A 20,523-nucleotide genomic window follows, 5' to 3' on the forward strand; every position below is an offset into this window, starting at 1 on the left:
AGAGAAACCGTCTGTAATGACGTTTAAGCCAGCTGGGTTTTTGGTAGACATGTGGCTTTATTCCCCTGCTCTGAAACACTTGGCTGAGCTATAGAAATATTATGTCATTCATTAAGCACAATTCTCAAGTGTCCTCAGTCATGCCAATGGCATTTTTCTCCATAGATGCTGCTGGTAAAACAATGAATTTGCGCTAGACATACTTCCTCAATTGTTGAATATCTTTTAGGATGCATTATTTGTTCATCGAGTGAGTCTTTAAGGGTCCTCTTGTGTTTCAGTCTCTGCACACACTCTGGCCTCATTGTTGTGTGGACATTTTGGGCGGGGTGGTGTGACAGGGATGTTCTGGGACTGACTCTGGCAGGTGATCCATTTCCTTAGCGCGGCAGCTAAGCATGTTTCTGTTATCAGTCTTAGCCTGACGGCCTTCCTGCTTAGTGAGAGTCAGTCACACTGGGGGGGAGGAGTTGGACAAATGGCGTTGGCTAGGTCTGTACAAAATAAAAAATGGTCATAAACCAGGTGCTACACTTTCAAAATAAAGAAAAAAAACTTTCTTGGAACATCCAAATGAATACTGGCAGCCTTGGATTTTTAAGGAAATGACTTCATGGCTGGAGTGTAGAGGTGCGCCAATCGATCGGTCACCGATCATAATAGGGCCGATTTCCGTGAAAAAGTGAATGATCGGTGATCATTGGCTCTTGTTGCCGATACCGATCACCTGCTTGTCATTTCGCAGCCTGCCTGTGCAGCTGGTCTCCTCTTTCCTTCACACTGCGCAAACGCGCAGCAACAAATCCTAAGCGATGTGGAACTGTAACGCACTGAGTGACTGGGGAAGTTTGCGTGTTGGGGCGGAAAATTGAAGCACGTCAAAATGCATCAACACGACAAATCTAATATGGCATAAAAACAATGCCATACTTGACGGAGTTTGGCTACATCGAGGCTCACTGCAGTAAAAAAGACATACAGAGGATCAGATGGCAGGTAAAGCAGCGCACAGCTACAAACACTCACCCGGATTAGCATGACTGTCGGAAAGCTAAACAAATACCCCGCAAAATTATTTAAGTCTTCAAGCTGCGATGCAAGACACTGGTTCTGCTCACACTGCTACAGGTAGTAATATTTCACAGACGGAGCACCGCTTCTGCTCCACCTGGTAGTGACTCTCACACCGAACCTCTGCTTAAAGCTGCAGCATCTAACCTAAAAAAAAAATACATTTTACATACGTATTAACTTTCGCTGTCCTAACATGAGACAGATGATCTCTGAAAAAATAATCGATCTCCTCCCAGTTCTGCATAATTACTCCGCTCAGTCAGAAACAGCCAATCAGAACTAGCAGTAATCAGCTAGCCGCCATGCTATCAGGAAGTTTTCATTCAGTAACTCTGGATTGTTTATTGTAATGGATCCTGTATTTGCCTTTGRATGTTAAGTTTTATACTTGAATTTTTTGGCAATGTTAAGAGGTTTTATTTTGGCTCTTTGCATTATTTAGCCTCTTCAGAGGCTTCAAATGTTTTCAGTCTGTTAAAGATGGTATTACCGATAGCAATACAATTTGCAGAATGCCTGTTTTGTTTAGTTCTTGGAAAAAGTTATTAAAAACAAGTTCTTGTCTAAATTAAGGTGAATTTATGGTTCCTTTTTCCACATAATGTAACCGGTAGTCTTTGATAAAAAATAATTATGCGATCGGTATCGGTGATCGGCCTTGATGGGTTATCGGTATCGGCAGGAAAAAACCTAATCGGCACATCTCTACTGGAGTGGAGTCCAGTCAGGCCAGTAGTTGGTCGTTTACTGGGCCCAGGGCTGTTTGTCTGCTAAATAAATGCAGATAATTGTCAAAGACCATCAGGGAGGGTGTTCTTGTCCCACTTTAATCAGTCCAAGTTGGCATCTTGGTGGCAGGTCTAAACGGCTACTATGTGACTTCAGAGCAGATTTTTTTTTTTCCTTTTGGACATTTATCTAACTGCATGTTCATCACCAGTTACCTTCTTCCGAAGTCTCCTTTTAGCAATCCTTGCGTTCTTCAATTGGTCCTATTCTCTGCAGTTGACACGTCGTGTTCTTGGCTTCACAAAGGATGGAACAGTTTGTTCTTTGCTGCCATAACTGTAAAGCAGGACTTTCATTGAGGCAAAAAAATCTTTCAGGACAATATTTACCAGACCTTGTGAAAAGATTTGACAAAAAATAAAGTCTGAGGAGTTTCCCGACACACAACAAGCACAGACGTGTTTGTTATGCATTGCTAGTGAGAAAATTATACCATCTATCCATCTTTGTATCGTTAGGGTCGCCATATTTGTTTAAACGGCTCACCCAAGACAACACAGAGTGACTCTCTGTCTCACCAATGTTGTATCTAGGATTTTGTAAGCTTTCAGGTGCAGTGTCGCGTGGGTGCATGTCGTCTTAGGATGCATCAATGAGATCTGAAAGCCTTTAATTACAGAATATCACACCACATGCAGGATGTGTCTTCACCTTGTTTTGATGCATTGACTTCATGCTCACTTTAGGCTTTAGGTCTCTTAGACGCCATAGCATTTTCATCAAACACTTAATTCATGTTGTTTTTTTTGTTTTTTTCCCCCAGCGGTTGCCTTGATGGAGTTTCTACCCTGGTTGCCCTTTGGCACCATTAACACATTTCTGAAATATAATCCTGTTAGGAATCACTGGACAAAGTTCGCCCTTGGCCTCTGCTTATTATCTTCAAGGTGCATATGTCTCTTTATTATGGCTGGCATAAGTTCACACGCTATCACATATAAATGGCATGGAAACAAACTTAAATGTTTTTATATTGCAAGCACAAGCGTCAACGTATTTTATTAGCTTTTAAAACTAACATAGTTGTGCATTATTGTAAAGTGAAATGCAAATGCAAAGTTGTTTTTTTGCTGATTAACAAGAAGAAAACTTCAGCGTTCTTTAATATTCAGCCTCCTAGAGTCAATAACTTGACTTTGGCTATTTTTGTTTCAGCATAGCCCATCCAAAAAAACAAACAAACATGGGACCTGGGTAGACGGGTGCCTGAGGCTGCAGCCCTGGGAAGCGCTGCCCTTAAAGAAAAAGTGTCCGCCTTGAGAGAGCAGGAACATCTGTGCTCATCTGATTTTTTTTTTTTTTTTTTTTCACTCATGTTCTTTGCAAAGTAGCTTGAGCTCTTTCAGACGAGATGGAGATGGTCCTTCCCAACATTTAGTTTTTGCAGCCACCTACACGTTTTCTTCCAGGATTTATTTCCATCAATCACACCATCAATAGATCAAAATACAGAAATTTGACTGATTTAGGTCATTTTATTTGGTATCTGTTAGATTTAATTTAGGGGTATCAGACTCACTGGGGTGTAGTACATAAGAGACCATGCATCATTTTTCTTCCATTTCACTTAAATTATGATAAAATGAATACAAAACTGACTTTTATGCCTACTTTTATCTGTTTTGACATTATTTTTATTTAAGTCAAAAGGAATAAAAATGCACACCTAAAACAGTTCTGCTTCTTTGTATCGTTTGCCAGTACGCCCTTGATGTCCTAAAGTGGATTCACACTACGACTGGTATCAGGGTCTCTCTCTGCCTCCTGCACTCCCCAACAAATGGCAACAATGACTTGATGGCCTTGATGTTGGCTTCTTTCGTCAGTGCTGTCGTCACATCATGCGAGACTGAGCCTGTGTAGGCCATTGTAGTCTTGGATCGCAGATTACCAATTCTTGTATATTTTCTGTCTTCCCGTCTGAAGGAGTTGCGTTCTGGTTCTGGTTTTCACAGCCTGGCTCGAAGTGAACCTCTTTGCCCTTGTTACCCAGTTGCCTTGTGACTCGGCTCATGCTGCCCTAGTAAATCTGGGGCATGTTTACACTAGGCTCTTAGAGTCCTGGCAAGAGTAACACCAAGGCTGCCAAGCCATCACCCCCGCCTTTTATGTGCTGTTAAACTCTGGAAAAGGAGGGGGTTGATCCTGGTCCCTTTTTTTATTATTTTTTTATTTTATCCTCACACTGCTGTGTGTTTGCATGCATTTATCTGCAGACTGCTACTCTATTATGAGATGTCGGTTTATCTTAACGTTGACACTCTAGAGGCTTCTAGCTGGGTTGGCTTTGACCAGCTCGTTCTTTTTAAACCAAAATGAGGAAAAGGTACGAGTTAAAATTGGTCTCGACGTTTGAGCCACAATGGCATAAATGCAGCTTTATATATATATATCACACAAGGTTAGTTGAGACACTTATGTAATTATCTTTTCATCCTTTCTATCCCATCTTGGTATATACTGGGGAGCATGCGAACATTTAATCCTCAAAAGTAACATGTTGGAAGATAAATTGGGCAAACGCAACGGGTCCGATCACCTCCCAAACCAAACCTCTGGAGTGTTCCAGCTCTACAGCGTATCGGGGTTTGTGACCTTGAAATTTCCATCCCAAATTTCTTCAACTAATTTTCTTCCGTTTGACGCTCGCGTTGTATTTTGTAGGGCTGGTGGTGCCTGCCAGTTTACTACATAAACACAGACAATAAGGCAGCCGTGTTGATGGTAGGTGCGATGATCCCTGGCAGAGAGCCTGACCTGCTGACAGCCAGCTGATTAAACCACCGGGTGATGAATGGAAATCGAGTTTGAGTGCGAAACTGTTTATATCCGTAGATGCTACATTGAGATACTCCACTCCATCATAGCGTGGAAAAAACTCGAAAGATAACCTCTTGAAATGGCTGCATCTTGACATTTGTTACTGCCTGACATTCAGGTTTTTTTTTTTCTTTCTTCTATTTTTTTTGTCCGGTGTGCATACTCTGCTTTTCATAGGTCAAGCTCTCGGTCCAATCATCCCGGTTACCACAACTCCGTCAGACCCGTCCACCCCCTGATAAATACTCTTTGTCTGCCCTCTGAGTAAAAGTTTCATGAGTTTGCTCTCCAGTGCTCGTTATTCCATTGTCCGTCTGAGAGACTGTCACCGTGATTTATGTCAGAGAGTTTTAATATGCCGAGGAGAGGCTGCCGTTTGGTTCCAGCGAATGTCCCAAACCCTTGGGAGCCTTGACAGTCGGGCCATGATATGTCCCCCTTTAGGGAGGAGAGACGGGCCTCCTTTGTCTGCCGAGTGTCCGCAAAGTCTTAGGATACACATCTTTATGAGCATTTACGAATACTTTAATTGGGTTACCTTTACCTTTTTCCCTTTCTCCATGCAGGAAGACTTGTGTCCTGAAGGACCCACCAATGACAAAAGGGAGTTTTTTGTTTTTCTCTTCTTCTTTTTTTCCCCCCCCGCTCTCTGTGCCTTGATTTTTAGTGGCAGGCCCTGGTCCTGATTGACTCCAGATGTCACTGCGTTTTTAAAAGAGAGTAATGTGGAAAGGGCCCAGCGTTTTGAATCTGGACGAGATGCGGCTGCACAGCTGGCTTTCACTCCCACAAGGGGAAGGATGATCATCTGCCAAACTGCCTCGAGTGCAAGATGAACCATTTGTGAGCACGTTGAGAAGTTTACGTCGCGGGCTGTAAACATTTACTGCGGTTTTCTGCCTCTATTTGCATTATGGCCCAACGCACCACCTGGGGCGTTGAAGCTAAACGTGGGGCTCGGTTCCTTTTATTTATTTATTATTTTTTCTTGCCATCAGGATAGTTGGGATGTGAACTGGTTTTCTGGTTGTTCACTGAGAGTTTGGGGGTGTTGGGTGGGAGGGTTGTAAATGGCTTAATTGTGGCAGATATTAGCTTTTACAGCCCTGGCTAGAAGCTCGTAATCTTGTGTGGATAAACTCGTAGAGTTTGTGACCACCACTTTTTTTTTTTTCTTTTTTTTTGGCACAGAGAGGCCATGGAGTGCATTTCGAATGTTTGGAATAAGCAGGAAGAGACAAACATTTACAAAGACGGCCCTAAATTGCAAACAGTTTAGAAGTATGACAAACAATAGATGGAGAGACGTAGCGTCCTGCTCATTTAAAGCCTGAATGACTAAAATCACCCATTGCAACTCTTGGACAAATAATTTTTTTAGGACTCTTGTGACACCATGTTGGTGTTATTATTTAGTCTTTTTGGAAAACCGCTTGCACATTAAATGTGACTGGGCGTAATCTAAAGGTAAACTGCTTGCTTTCAGTAAAACAAAACAAAGATGATGTGGTTCAGAAATGGAGCTGGAAATGTCAAGGATGGTTAAAAGTGTGGAAGAAGAAAAAGATAGAAGTTGTTTTACTTCTAAAATTCAGAATGTGGACTTTGAATTTATTGGCAGTGCTAGTAAAGATGTGTAAAAAAAATGTCTTAAGATAACTATCTTTAATTGCAGTGACACTCAAAGAATAATTTAACAAAATCACAGGTTGCACTGGTTGTTGGTGCCACTAACTATCTCTTAAAAATAAAGTTTACCAGAGTTTCTAGCAACTTATAATTGGTGGTTCCTGGTTGCCTGGGGTATATTTATTACACCACACAGGGACCCAGGTCTTTGAGCTGCGTGGCTGCAGAATGATTGGTACTTATTCAGCTCCCGTGCACTGATGGCTGGATGGAGACTGAGACAAAAAACAAAGGGATCACTTTTGGAGAACTATTGTCCCAAAGTGCATTTTTGTTGTCGTTTTGTTTTTCCATTTCTTTTTTGGAGTGTGGGGACATTTAAAAAAAATTTTTTAATAGTAGTACATTATTGCATTTTTTATAATGAGGTTTTTTTCAGGTGGTTTAAACTTTGGCAAACTACAAGGTTCTGTAAAAGCACTCGGAAAACAATACAACGACGTACTATTACAAAATATAAGTTGTACTTTTGAACACTTAAGTATTAAAAGTAAGTAATTTGGTATTTTAACTTTGAGTTGTGACTGAGCAACTTTTACTTGTAGTCGAGTAAGGTTTGGCCATCACTATCTGTACTTTTACTTAAGTACTAGGGTTGAGTACTTTGTCCACATTGGTCTTTTACCCAGCAAGTTGTTACCAAAACGCATTCATTAGTCGATCCTAAATTAGCTCAAGGCTAGAGACGCATATTGCCGTCTATTTGAACATACCAGCCTTAAATGGAAACTAAAGGAAACGTGCTTCCATGGACGAACAGTGAAACATGATGCTCCGACTCTCTTGTGCTTCCTAAATGGAAAAACAAGAACTGGTTTTATCAAAGTGGAGCAACAAGCTCTACAAGTTTCAGGAGATTTAAGAGGTTTTCTCTCAGGTGTCATTCCATTCAGATTTGAGGTCATTTGATGGTCATTGGTGGGTGGAACAGATGGGCATTATCATGCAATAATGAGCACATAAGATTAAAACTCGTCAAAGGAAGGAAGCGGAAGGACATCTTTAATCCTTTATCCCCTCTGAAGAGCAATAAAACGGACAGCGTTTGAGTTCTGGTTGTACTCTGAGCATCAGGACATGTTCTGTACCCTTCTGTTACTTTTCGTTCTGCCCTTCTCTCTGATAATAATCTTCTGTCTTCTCCTGTGTGTGCGTGCGTGCGTGTGTGTGTGTCTGCTTTCTTCTCTGTCCAGATGCAAAGGAGAGATCGGCCAAGAGATTTTCGGTGGGTGGCGTCTTCAATTACACCTCTCTGCTGCTGAGCCAGGAGGACGACATGCTGTACGTCGGAGCCAGGGAGGCGCTGTTCGCCCTCAGCCTCTCGGACATCAGCAAGACCAAGCTGCAGAAGAACGTAAGGGCAACAGCGAGCAAAACGGGTTAACAGTCAAAACTAGAAATTCACCAGTCTAGTTTTGACTGTTAACAAATCTGGCCAACCCAGATTTGTCTTTTTTTTTTCCTCCTAATTGATTTAATTTACTAAAAAGATGGGCATTTAACACTGTAAAAGTTTTTGTCTTTAGCTTGTAGATTCCAGTCTCAGGCCATTTGATTGGTCCATTTTTAGCAGAGTGTTTGTGCATCCTTAAAAAGTCTTAAATTAAAATTAAGTCTTAATTTAATTAATACTCTTTAAGTCTTAATTTTAAAAAAGACATTTTAAGGCCTTGTTTAAAATTAAGGCCTTACCTCACTGCTAACAAACACTACCTGGCTAACTAGCTAGCTCTTTTGCATTTATCATTAAGCTAAAATTTATGGCCAATTGGCTGGACAAAGTTTGTATGTTTGAAAATTGTGAAGGAATGGGTCTTAAATCCCATTCATACTGGTCTTGGTTGGTCTTTAAAAGTCTTTAGGTTTGATTTGGTGAAACCTGCAGTCTCTCTGTTTAGTCAGAACCTCCGTGTTTTTTTGTTTTTTTTTAAGAAACTGCTGAATACATGTCCTGAAGATGAGCCAAAGTTCAGTCCACTTGGTCCATCCATCTATTATCTCTCGTTACATTTTATTTTATTTGACTTACTCAACTTTTCCTCCCTTTTTTTCCCATTTCAGCTGACGTGGGGAACTCCAGCTGGAAAAAGAGATGAGTGCAGCTTTAAAGGAAAGAACTTGGAGGTAAAAAAAAAATCAGTCACAAGGAACATTTTAGTTTTTTTTCTTTTTTGTACCCTTCACCGTGTGTTCGGTCTCCCCTTGCGATCTGCTATTTGTTTCACATGTGAGGCAATAACATGAGCAGAGAGCTGACAAACCTTTCCAGCAGATACAAACAGACTCATCAAGTGTACAGGCTCCCCGGGGGAACGGCTTCTTCTTCTTCTTCAGTCTGTCTGTTAGCTTGTTGTCATGCCAGCTGTTGTGTCCCTGGGTGAGAAGCCTCTGTAATCCTCCTGCTGCAGTGCACAGCTCTGTCTGTATTACACAAAGCTCTGCAGGCAAACTGCTATGTACAGCAGACAGGTTTTCCCAACAGTGTTTGAGGAACAGTTTCTGTCAAACGGCCTGCGAAAACGCCGACTCGGATAGAGAGTCTGCAGAAGTGCAGGATTTAAAGAGTTTTCTGGGTTGGGATTTGCATGGAAAGTTATTAGCATTTTATCTGTTCATTCATTCATCATTCTTTCTTTGTTGAGACTGTCTGACGGTACATTGTCCGGATGTCAGTTTATCTATCCATCCACGTAGTTTCCATCCGTCTGGTTTCCATCCATCACTTTTTTATCCATAGATTGATTGATTGAGTGATCACTTTTTTTTATCCAACTTCGTCCATCCATCTATTCCTCCACCCATTACCTGTTCACTAGCAATCAGATGTTTTTATCCATTCATCTACCCCTCTATTTGTATCCATCATCCTCTTTTCATCTATCCCTTGTTTTATCCGTACATCATTCCTCTTTTATCCATTCGTTTATACTTCTATCCCTCTTTTTTATCCATTCATCCATCCAGCCATTCCTTTTTTGTCCTTGCATGCATCCATTTGTTCACTCATTTGTCCATCATCCCTCTTTTTAATCCATAAATTCATCAATCACTTTTTTTTTCATCCACCCACCATTAAACTGTTCAGTATCTATTGGAGTTTTTTCTTTATCTATAACTCATCTGTCCATCCGTTTATCCACTCATCCATTCTTTCCTGCCTCTTCATAATGGCTTGCAGTTTTTGCGGTTTCCATGTTTAAAGCCTGTTTGCTACATTTAAAAATCAGACTGAGGAGGACTGGAAACATGTCTGTAGAATATTGATGTAAAGTTACGGTGTGTGAAACATGGCCGTATCGTCAATACCGGCTCTCAGATGGTAACTTCACGATCAAACTTTTCAGCGGCTTGTTGAAATGTCTTTTGATTTTCTGCATTTACCGCTCTCTCCGTTTTGTTTTTATCCAGACCGATTGCTTCAATTACATCAAAATTCTCCTGCGGCTCAATAGCACTCATCTCTATGTGTGTGGTACCTACTCCTTCAGTCCCGTCTGTGCCTACATAGTAAGTATTGATCTCTCATTCTACCCTTTGTTCACATCCAGAAGTTAACACATCTGTTGTATAGCAAAAAAAACCCAACTTTTTACTCCTTTCACAATAACCCGCTTGAAGTTGGACTTTCTTTTTAAAGATAAATTCAGTCTCTTTTATCCTCTTAGTCCTTGTTGGATTTTTCTCCACATGAAAGTAAATCCTGCTGAGGTTCAGAAGCTCCTAGAAAGAAAGAAATGGATTTATCAAGTAAGTGAAGGTGACTATCAGAAGACATGACATCAACTTTGACTGTTAGCACTTGAGCTAAGGCTGGAGGCTGCTCTGCCTTTAAACAAGAGGGAATTAACCTCCAGGCTTTGACGTCAAAGTGGAGGGAAAACACGGTGCGGCTCGGATTCGAGATGACTTGGCAGGACATTGGGCCCTGAACTGGGATTCCAACAGCGAGTATGTCCTCTCTGGGTCTACAGAAGCACTCGACAAAACCCTCCTGTGTGTGTGTGTCCGTCTAATCATTTCTAACAATATAGGCCCCGAGATGCCGAATATCACCACTGATAAATAGTTTGTTTTTGAAGGCGTTCGTCCAGACGGACCCGGGGGAGTTTAGGAGAAATGTAACAGGACACTGAGACACTAAACAATCAGGATGACGGACACGAACTAAAACAAGCTCGGAGTAAATCATCTGATATGGAAGAGACGGGAGAGGGCCATCCCGAGCCAGGGGCGCCACTTGTATGTTCCTGTCAGACCCCATCATGGGAACAAGTTGTCGTTCCTGCACCTTACCCACATCTAAGTGCTGTTTCAGTGTAACTTCATTACCGACAGCTATAACATTACTGTAACCCTTCCTCACTTTGCTGAATTTTCTGTTTCATTCTAGCTGAATGAAGTTCTCACATTCAGATGAGATTGGTGATTAAATGTCCGGTCGTACCATTTTAACACAAATAAAAGGTCTGGATTTCTGACTGAGCACTTTTTAATCTGTTCTGTTGTGAGTTTGTAGATTTGTTGGTGTGAGTGACTCGGCTTTAAATTATTTTTTGAAAGAAAATGATTTTTTTGTTTGTTTTTTGCTAGAAAATCGTTTGTGCAAGCCACCTGCAGATGCACTTAGCAGAACAATAATGTCATTTTGTTTTTCATGAGTGCTCACTTTATTCTTACCCCATGCATTGACTATGAAATAAAAAAAATGTGTTCTTCAAGTAGGGTTGGAGGTTTGGACCCAAAAAATGCAAAGCGATTGAACGATTCCCGACATTTACGCGTCTCTAACCAGAGTTATTGTTACTGAACTCGAGACAAAGTTAATCAAAGAACATGCTGTCTAATGCGTTTATTGCCTAAAAAACAAAATAAATTGCCATCAAAGGATCCTGAGATCCTTTGATGGCAATTTATTTGACATCAAAAATCTGGAGGAAAAGGACTGAATCACGATCCAGCTGGTTAGCTGTATGTTCAACCATCAGACGTTTTGTCTTTTATCCATTTGTGAACAGTGTCCAGATCACCGGCAATGTGCTTTGAGCTGTCGAATCGAATGCAGACGAGAGCCGACGGTAACGCAGTGCTGCCCCTCCCATACCTGTTGCTGCACGCTGTCATTGACTTGGTGAAAGAGGGGAGCTACGCTTCTACCTCTGATTCAAGAAACATTCAATACTGAAAGAATGCCAACCTCGACTCCTATGACTGTAACTCTATAAAGTACATGTGAAATATGTGTTGCTACATAACAAGACGGCAAGGATCGTTGGCAAAATGGTTAAACCGAACAGGTGCGATTAGCAAAAGTAGGGAAAAAAAGTCCTCTTGAGTCATCAATAAAACCAACTAAACAATGTTATTTGTGGAAATACTGAAGGTTGGACATATCGAATCCTTTAATTTGTTCTTGGTGATGGCAGAAAAAATTGATTGCATAAATCTTTAAAAGACGAGTCTTTAATAGCAATAACAGCTGGCTACTGTAGCTTTAAGCAGATGGCACTTAAACGACAAAGTAACTCGAGATTAGTTTACGTGAAAGATTATTTCACATAAGTGAGGATTTAGAGCAACCTGACTTCATATGAGGAATGAAGGGAAATGTAGTACAGCTTTTCAGATGGCTAATGAACGCCTGATGAGTTGAAGAGCTAAATGGATTGTTCCAGGAATTTTTTGATATAAATTTAGAAAATGAGTCGGGCATGGGCGAGTAAGAAATGTTCGCACTATAACAACCGTGAGTAAAAATTCGACTTGTGATCACGATCTTATACAATGTTGCCATCAAATGAGTAGGAGTGACATATACAACATAAAGCTGACATAAACTGAAATTGAGAAAACATCTTTGTTTATTTAAATAAAAACGGTAATTAATGGGGAAAAAACGACTATATTGTGCGTTTATAAAACCGACTAGAATACACTGAAATTGGAGATGTATCCTTCGTTTTTGTGTTTACGAATCTATTAGCCTTTTGGCAAATTACAGCACTCAATACGCCACCTAGTGGCAGCTGCGTCGTTCTGCAACATGGCGACGGCAAAAGTTGAGAGAAAACGGCAGTCAGTTGGTTGTTCAACAATAGTTGAATCAATTTTCGGCACCTAAAAATTGCCAAAATATGGGGGGGGGGGGAACTAAAACTGCTACTATAACTAATAAAAACTAATTAAACTAACATTGGGTAAACGGAACTAATTTATAATAAAAAATTGGAACTATTACAACCCTGCATAGTTCCTAGGAAGCTGAAGCTGAGCACTGAAACAAAGTGTGTAAAATGTGCAGATTTCTACTCTGCCAGGCGTGTATGGTGTGTGACCTGGTGGAAGAAATGAGCTGGACGCCTCAACCTCAACTCGCTCATTTCGCTGCCGCTCCCTGATCACGTCTTTCTTTCCCACCTCCGTTCGTCCCTAGAACACGTCCACGTTTACGCTGGCGAGAGACGAAGCGGGCGAGGTCGTGACTGAGGATGGGCGGAGCCGCTGCCCTTTTAACCCGGAGTACAAATCCACCGCCATCATCGTGGGTACGTAGTAAGACTCGCTCCACCTGAACGGCTTCCTCCCGGGAGCAGGCAGGAAGTGGCTTTTATGCGAGCGCTGTCATTTTGACTCACCAATGAGTCACGATGGGGCTTCTAATGTCTGCCTGCGTCAGAACGTCCAAGTAGCTTGAAGTAAAGGGTAAGAGGGGTTTCTGTTTTTAGCAGGCGATTGGTGAATAATTAACCTTGATGCTGTGGGCGTGGGAGTGGGTTTTATTCCCTCAGTCCCTGCTCTGTTACAGAGCTTACAGTGACTTAAAGCACTTGGACTGTTAAATTGTGCATGGCAGACACGTTCATCTCTGAAATGGTTATCTTTGCACCAGAAAAATGCATGTCTGGGACAAAGGAGGCAAGCATCGGGTTCTTTAACATGTGAGGGATCTCGCCAAGCCAATTGCCATTGAACTGGGAATAATTATTCATGCTTTTGTTTTCTCGCATTCGGATTATTGCACTATTCTCATGTCAGGTCATTCTGTTTATTGGCGCTCAGACTCTATAAATCCATTTCTTTGAATGTAAAGTTTTTTGGTTTTTTTTAGTTTTGGCACCCTTTTTTGGGTCTTTAAAAGTACAGTACAAAATAAAGTTTTACTTTAAAGTTTAGTAACGGTGGATATAAAGCTTGAACATCTTTGTTAAATACTTAGATAATACTTAAATCCCAAAAAATTAGACCAAAATGAATACATTTTCTACATTTAATTTTCAGTTTTAACAATCAAATAATGTGCTGGGAATGATTGGAGAGAAAAAACTTCAATAACTTGGTTACATAAGTGTGCACACCTTTTCTAGTGTTTTGTTTTCATTTACAGTGCTCAGTCTTCCTGAATACATGCCGACTATGTATGCTGTAGGCTACAATATATGCAGAATATGCGTCACAGTATTTGTGGGAAACATTTTGAGTTAACTTATTCCGAAAACCTGCATTAACGGAGCTGTTCACACTGTTGAGAGCCACTTCCAATCAGGAGGAAATTGGTCGGTTCTGATCACTTGCTTATTGATTGGTCCATCATTGGTTAAACGATAATTCTCCTTCAATACTTTGTTTGTTCTCTCCTTCCAGACGGGGAGTTGTACACCGGTACCGTCAGCAACTTCCAAGGGAACGAGCCGGTCATTTACAAAAGTCTGGGTCAGGGAACGGCACTGAAGACGGAGAACTCTTTAAAATGGCTTCAAGGTGAGTGTGTGTTTCTCATGTGCTCCATTAGGTAGCAGCCACAGCAGATAAGCTCTGAAAAGCAGCTGTCATTAGTGAGGCAAAGTCACTAATGGGAGCAAAGACGAGCCTCGGTAGATCAGTCCTATCGGCAGCAGCACTTGCACATCAAAACGGCATCAGACGACCACTGCTGGAGTCTTTTTTTTTTTTTTTTCCTCGTGCACGCTGCACACAATTAGGATGGCTCTTGTCTTTTGATCTCTTGGTAATCTGTGCAGAGTGGTCCTGATGAGGCATCCGAGTGCAATTACACAGAGCATCCTGTTTCCTCTACTTTCTCCGGACTCTGAGATACGACTTTCCAAACTTTTTTTTTTTTTTCCTCCGTCTTAAAGCAAATATTCCATGTTTAGTCCATAAGCAACCAAGGCAGAACCCCCTTTGTTCAACTAAATGTCTGTCTGTCGTGGACAGATCCCGTCTTTGTTGGGTCGACCTTCATCGAGGAGAGCCAGCCGGCGGGGAATCCCGTGGGCGACGACGACAAGATCTACTTCTTCTTCAGCGAGGCGGGGAAAGAGTTCGACTTCTTCGACAACACCATCGTTTCGCGGATTGCTCGTGTGTGCAAGGTAAGGCGCGGGAGTGTTGCATGACTTTTAAAAAAACAAAAAACAGACTCAAACTTCCTGCCTGTAATCCTCCAAACAAGCCGGGTCCACTCCCGTGTCGGAGCACGTCCGTCCATATTTAACAAGACGTCACGCTTGTGTGGACAACGGGGGAGAAAGGACAATTGTTGGTGCATTGAAGCTTTTTCTGTACAAACATGTTTTCAGCAGATTTCTGTTCCTTCTTGTCTGAATCATCATCGCCACCCCTCTCCTCCTCCTCCCTCCTTCCAGTTTCTCTGCAATGTCATCTTCCCCTCTCCTTCCATCTCCCTCGCAATGTCAGCTGCACTCGTCCATCCCACTAGGCTCCTTGCCTTTCACCAGCAGCCCTTTGAGCTTTGCAGGAGTTATTAGTATTCAAGGGTGCTTGCAGGAAAATGAAATGGGTTTTTCTTATTTTTTTCCGTCTTTCTGTTGCAGGGAAAACATACAAACTGGCTAACCGTTCCCCCCCACCTTTTCTTTATCTGTTTCTTAACCCTCACTATGTTGATCTATCCACCTGGACAGACTTGAACTTCTTGAAGGTTGCAAAATTGCTTGATAAACATCCGTTCAGCATCCCTTTTTCTGACTGATGCCTCTTCTTTTTTTTTTTTTTTTTTTTTTTTTTGTGGCGGAGGCGGTAATGTGAGGAATCAGGGAGACAGCATGTAATCTCAAGTGACAGCCTAATGACTTAGTCCTGCAAGGCTCTGGTAGTCAGGGGCTGCGACACCTCCAGCAGCAGAGCACCTCCCGGCTTCTATATATGGAAATCATTGGCAGACTGTGGCGACTTGCTGCAGTTCAACTGTGCGACGCAGAGAGAATAGCAGCTTTCTCTGCTCTGTGAAGCACCTTTTATTTTGCTGGAATGCAGCTGCTGTCTTTTTTTTTTTTTCCTTTGAATGACGTCTTTTCAGATGCTGCTTTATAGCCGTACTCTAGGCCTGCTTGGTTTGCTCACACGTCTACGAGTGTTGTTTAAAAAAGATGAGTCATGAAGATTAACATGTTTTTGTCAACTTTTTTTCAGTGCCTCCAAAGGCTCAGCTGGGTAACAAAGTATACATTTCAGTCTTTGCAAAATATAATAAAGACACTCAAGGAAAATGGCTAATTCTTATTTGTGTGTATTTGAGGTGACAACACAAGAGACAAAAAGATGGTGGAGCACCGATTCCCAACAGAATTTGATAGATTCTGACGCATGCTAAGGAAATGTGTATGATAAGGAGTTAATCTAAATATAGTTGATCTTATAGATCAACCAACGATTCATTGATAAGCGGCCATTTTCTTAAAAACCGGAGTTTTTCTTGCATCAATCCTTGCACGCCCAGGGTAAAAAAAAAAAGGTTCAATGGATCGGTTTGGTTCAGGCAGATCTAACTGTCCGATGAACCAGCGCGGATTTCTCTGCAGATGCGACCAGGAGGAATTTGTGAAGCTGTGCGTTCAGACACCAGCAGGTGAAGTAATTTAAGTGGAGTCGTTTAATTTAATTATAAGTTATTGGGGCCACAGATGGTGGTTTCTGTCACTATGGATAAAAAGTTAGATGCATCGTTAACACTTTATTTGAAGGGGTGTGCATAAGACTGACATGACACTGTTGTAAACATGACATAACATCTGTCATGATCCTTCTGAATGTTTATGACTGTTGTCATGAAGTGTCATTCGGTAAATAATGACACTCTTAATGCAAAGTTGCTCTAAAAGTTGCATTAAAAGTGCCAACTTTGTATGATTTTGTAAATAATGACAATTTAATGCAAAGTTGGCATTTTTAATCTACTTTTGACGCAACCTTTGGTGCAACTTCGTATTAAAAGTGTCATTATTGACACTTCATGACAACTGTCATAAACATTCATAAAGATCATGACAGATGTTATGTCATGTTTACAACAGTGTCATGTCAGTCTTATGCACACCCCTTTAAATAAAGTGTACCGATGCATTTATCTGCTCTGTGTGTGATGGGATCTGGATTCAGGTTTAACTGGATGAATATTGACTAAACCGCATAAATATGCGGCTAAATAGCAGATGTTAATATGATTATAATTTGACAGGTAAAAATGGAACATGACCAATAATCCTGTCGGTCAAGATGACGGAGAACAAAAAAAGTCTAGTGCAACCTTTGATACTACCTTACAACCTCCCCCACCTTCCCCGGGCCGCAGCAAAATTTCCAAGTCTTTACCGGTCCATGGTAATAAAAAGGTTGGGGACCGCTGCTGTAGCTTGATTTTTAAAGAGATGTCCAGTAGCTTTTAATATAAAAATTATTTATTTAGATATTTTAAGTCAGTTTGCCAGCTGAATTGCTTCCTAATGCCTAGCCAATGCAGATGAACGAATCATGAAAATTTTTGATGACATTTTTTTAGATCTCCAAAACTACACACAAATTTGTTTTGTGATTTTATTCCTAAGTTCAGATTCAGGTTATGTTCGTCTCGGTCATTGGTGCAGCAGACATTTGCATCACTCTTCTGTGAACAGGCAGAAAGCATAACAATCCTCCATCTCCCTCCGCTTATTAGACCTCGCTGGGTTGGAACCTGGTTTCATACGTCGTCTCACTCGCGTCAGCATGCGCTTAGAAAGAAAAGGAGTTTCTTGTTGGGTTGTATAAACAAAAAGGGAACTTCTACTACTTTTTTTCTGACGTTATTCCAACTACCGTTTCAGCAGGCAAACTTTCCAGCCCAGTCGGTCGTTTTCTCTCTCTTTCCCCATCTGTTCCCCTCCCTTCTCCCACTCCCTCCTTCTCGTGTTTATTCAGGTGCGTTCACTCAGGAACTGTGAGGCGGGGTGGGGGAGAGCAGGCTTGTGCCGGGGAGTGTTTCCTTACGGTATGGAAGTGTTGAACACGCCTTCGTTTATTAAAACTTTTCAGAGTTGGGCAACGCAGTGCTTTTCTTTTGTTTGTTTGTTTGTTTTTGGAGGGGAGCTGCCAGAAGGGCGTGGCTGAAACGAATGACGAAGCAGAGCGTTGTAACAGCTGAGAGAAGGAATGCAGTCGACTCGTTAGACGGACAGGCTCTTGATTGGCTTCCGGGTTCTGTAGCTGCCAGATGGTTGTTGTTGTTGTTTTGTTTTTATTCCTTTGCATTTTATTATCTCATCTCAGGTGGTTCACTTCTCGTAGCAGGAGTAGTTTCTCGGATTTGGAGGCGATTGCTCATATGCTCTCCCTGCTGGCCGTGTTTGTGGAGGAGTGTCCTTCAGGCTCATGTTTACAAGCTGAATCTGAGAAGTGCTGATGGGAGTATTTCATGTCAAACTAAGAGGGAGTCGGTGTTTCATCTCAGTGTAGGAGTCGTCGTAAGTGAAAAACACCCAATCACTTTCAAAGCTGTAAATATTAACTGTATTTTTTTTCTGTCCTCCCTAAGAAAAATAAATACAAATTCTTCAGCATGACACTGTAATCTTTTTTTTTTTTTTTTTTTTAAGCCTTTGTAATTTTGGTTTCCACTTATTAAATTCCATGAAGCTCTAATCCATGTCCGTCCCTTTTATTTCATTAAAGAGCCCACAGTAACCAAAGTTTTCAATCATTTGACCTCAGCAGCACCCGCTAAAGGAAAGAGGATGACTTACACAGATTTGATCCAAATGTTTTATAGTCATTTGTTCCAATCAGGATTTTACTGTTGATGGTTTTTCAGTGGGAGGGGCTTTCCAATAAAAATCCAAACTTAATTTATTTGTTTGACATCAAGACGCATGTCTGAAAATGCAACTATAAATCTCTCAAAGCAGCTGAAGGATTGTGTAAAATACAGAGGCAGGGACTGGAAGCACCTGCATGTCTCACCTTGTGTTTCTCTTCAAGGTTTAGCTGAACTGCAGTAAATTAGCTGTAACAATATAAGACTGAAGATGTTTCTGTTATGACAGTCAAACTCTGATTGTCTTCAAACTATAGCTGCGTATCTGGTGGATGGGAAGGAAGTTGTCATGTTTGTCGTTGCTGTGATGTTAACTGCGTTGTCCTTTAACCTTGGCTTTGGGTTATTGCTACCCATAAAAACCAGTTAAGTCGCAGACTCTCTTTCATTTTTACTTGGTGATATAAAATCCATCATCTTTGTATTTTCACAGATTCAAGGTCATCTGCGCTCACTCCATTCCTTTTTCTCCTCTTGTTTCCAATAATTCATTTGACATATTTTAAACCTTTTTTTTTTTTTTTTGCGGTGTAGCTTCAGTATTGTGCATTTTTGGCCCTGGCTTCCTGCTTTTGAGGCCTAAATCTTAGAAATTTAACAGATTGTGATTCATTTGAGTTTTAGATTTATGCCTCAACATTTTTTTTTTTGCTTGTGTTTAGTGTGGATCATGTGAACTTTATTGGTGGTCCAAGGAAGGACTTTGTTCTCAAGACTGTTGTAGAGAAAAAAGTGTCTTCAGTTAGAGGCTTCTTCAAACTCTTTAATTAAATGAGTTACTTTATTGATCCCAAAGGGAAATTAAATATTGTATTATTGAGTTAAATTTGAATAATTTCTAAGTTGTTTAAACATACTGTATTTACTATGAAGTAATATTGTTTATGATGGACAAATATCCCTTTTGACTTGTTTCTTTCCCTCCTATAAATGATTTCATTTTGTACTTTTGCAGCTTTGATTTCCAACTGCATTTGCTAAACCTGAAATCACCTAAAGCCCTTTAGCCTCTACTAGCTGAGCTAATGAAAAGACAGCCCACACCTGTTCATACAGCTACTTTTAAGTCAAGTGTTCAATTGTTTTTGATCTCCTGAAGAGCTGTAATTACTCAACTTTAAACTCTTAAATCTTAAGAGTCTGCAGCTTAAGCCCAAACTCGGCGGATTCAGAGGCCAAGACCTGCTGCTCCAACTGCGGCAGCTACACCGTCTCCTGCTGGTATCTGATGAGAGTTCAACTCTAAGCCTGACACGACGTCTCTCTTCTTGACCTCCATCCCGTCTTATCGCCGACGGCTCTGCAGACCTCGTCAGAGGGAGCAGAGATCAGGCGCTCTCCAAATTAATAAACTTCCAGTGATATTCCGCAACTTTTCCTTCCAGGGCGACAGGGGAGGTGAGCGGGTTCTGCAGAAGAAGTGGACCACCTTCCTGAAGGCCCAGCTCCTGTGCTCGCTCCCCGACGACGGCTTCCCCTTCAACATCATTCAGGACATGTTTGTCCTGAAGCCCACTGGAGACAGCTGGGAGAGCACGGTCTTCTATGGCGTCTTCACTTCCCAGTGGTGAGACTCGTGATGCGTTCAGTGGTTCTGTGCTTCAGCTTTCCTCTGTTTGAAGGGCAGTATTACGTAAAGTATTACGTAAAATTGAAGGGTTTTTTTAGCTTTACATCATGTTGTAATGTTGTTTCCTCATCAAAAACATTCTTTCATGCAAGTTTAAGAAATTCTTTAATGCAACCAAACCCCTCGGTTTGCTCCGCCTTCAAGAACGAAGCTCCTCTTCTGAGCTTCCGCTCTGCCCCTTCAGACAAGCCAGCTGCAATTAGTAAACACCTGGTGGAACAGTCCTTCTGCTGAGCTCATTATAGGAGCTACTTCTCAGTTCAAATTTGTTAAAAATGTTGTTAAAAAGTTAATAAAGGAGCCATGTTGTGACGACTTCCTGAAGGCGGAGCTTCAGAAACAGCAGGAGTTTTAGACAGAGAGGCCCAATTTCAAGGCGTTAAATTAGGAATTAAAATTTCTTTTAAGTCATGCTTCATATATGTAGCATTTGTAT

General features: G+C 41.3%; 1 protein-coding gene across 3 annotated transcripts in view; it reads left to right on the forward strand.

Annotated features, from left to right (window-relative positions):
- Nucleotides 1-20,523, forward strand: part of LOC103462179 (semaphorin-4B-like) — a 63,266-nt gene that overhangs the window by 34,494 nt on the left and 8,249 nt on the right. For all 3 annotated transcript variants that reach the window (XM_017304108.1, XM_017304109.1, XM_008404801.2), the window contains exons 3-9: nt 7,566-7,726; nt 8,434-8,496; nt 9,781-9,879; nt 12,803-12,914; nt 14,011-14,127; nt 14,584-14,741; nt 19,843-20,024. In XM_017304108.1, the coding sequence (XP_017159597.1) occupies nt 7,566-7,726; nt 8,434-8,496; nt 9,781-9,879; nt 12,803-12,914; nt 14,011-14,127; nt 14,584-14,741; nt 19,843-20,024 (892 nt within the window). The remainder of the gene's footprint in view (nt 1-7,565; nt 7,727-8,433; nt 8,497-9,780; nt 9,880-12,802; nt 12,915-14,010; nt 14,128-14,583; nt 14,742-19,842; nt 20,025-20,523) is intronic.

The sequence above is a fragment of the Poecilia reticulata genome, linkage group LG3 (genome assembly GCF_000633615.1).
Source record: "Poecilia reticulata strain Guanapo linkage group LG3, Guppy_female_1.0+MT, whole genome shotgun sequence".
Taxonomy (NCBI): Eukaryota; Metazoa; Chordata; class Actinopteri; order Cyprinodontiformes; family Poeciliidae; genus Poecilia; species Poecilia reticulata.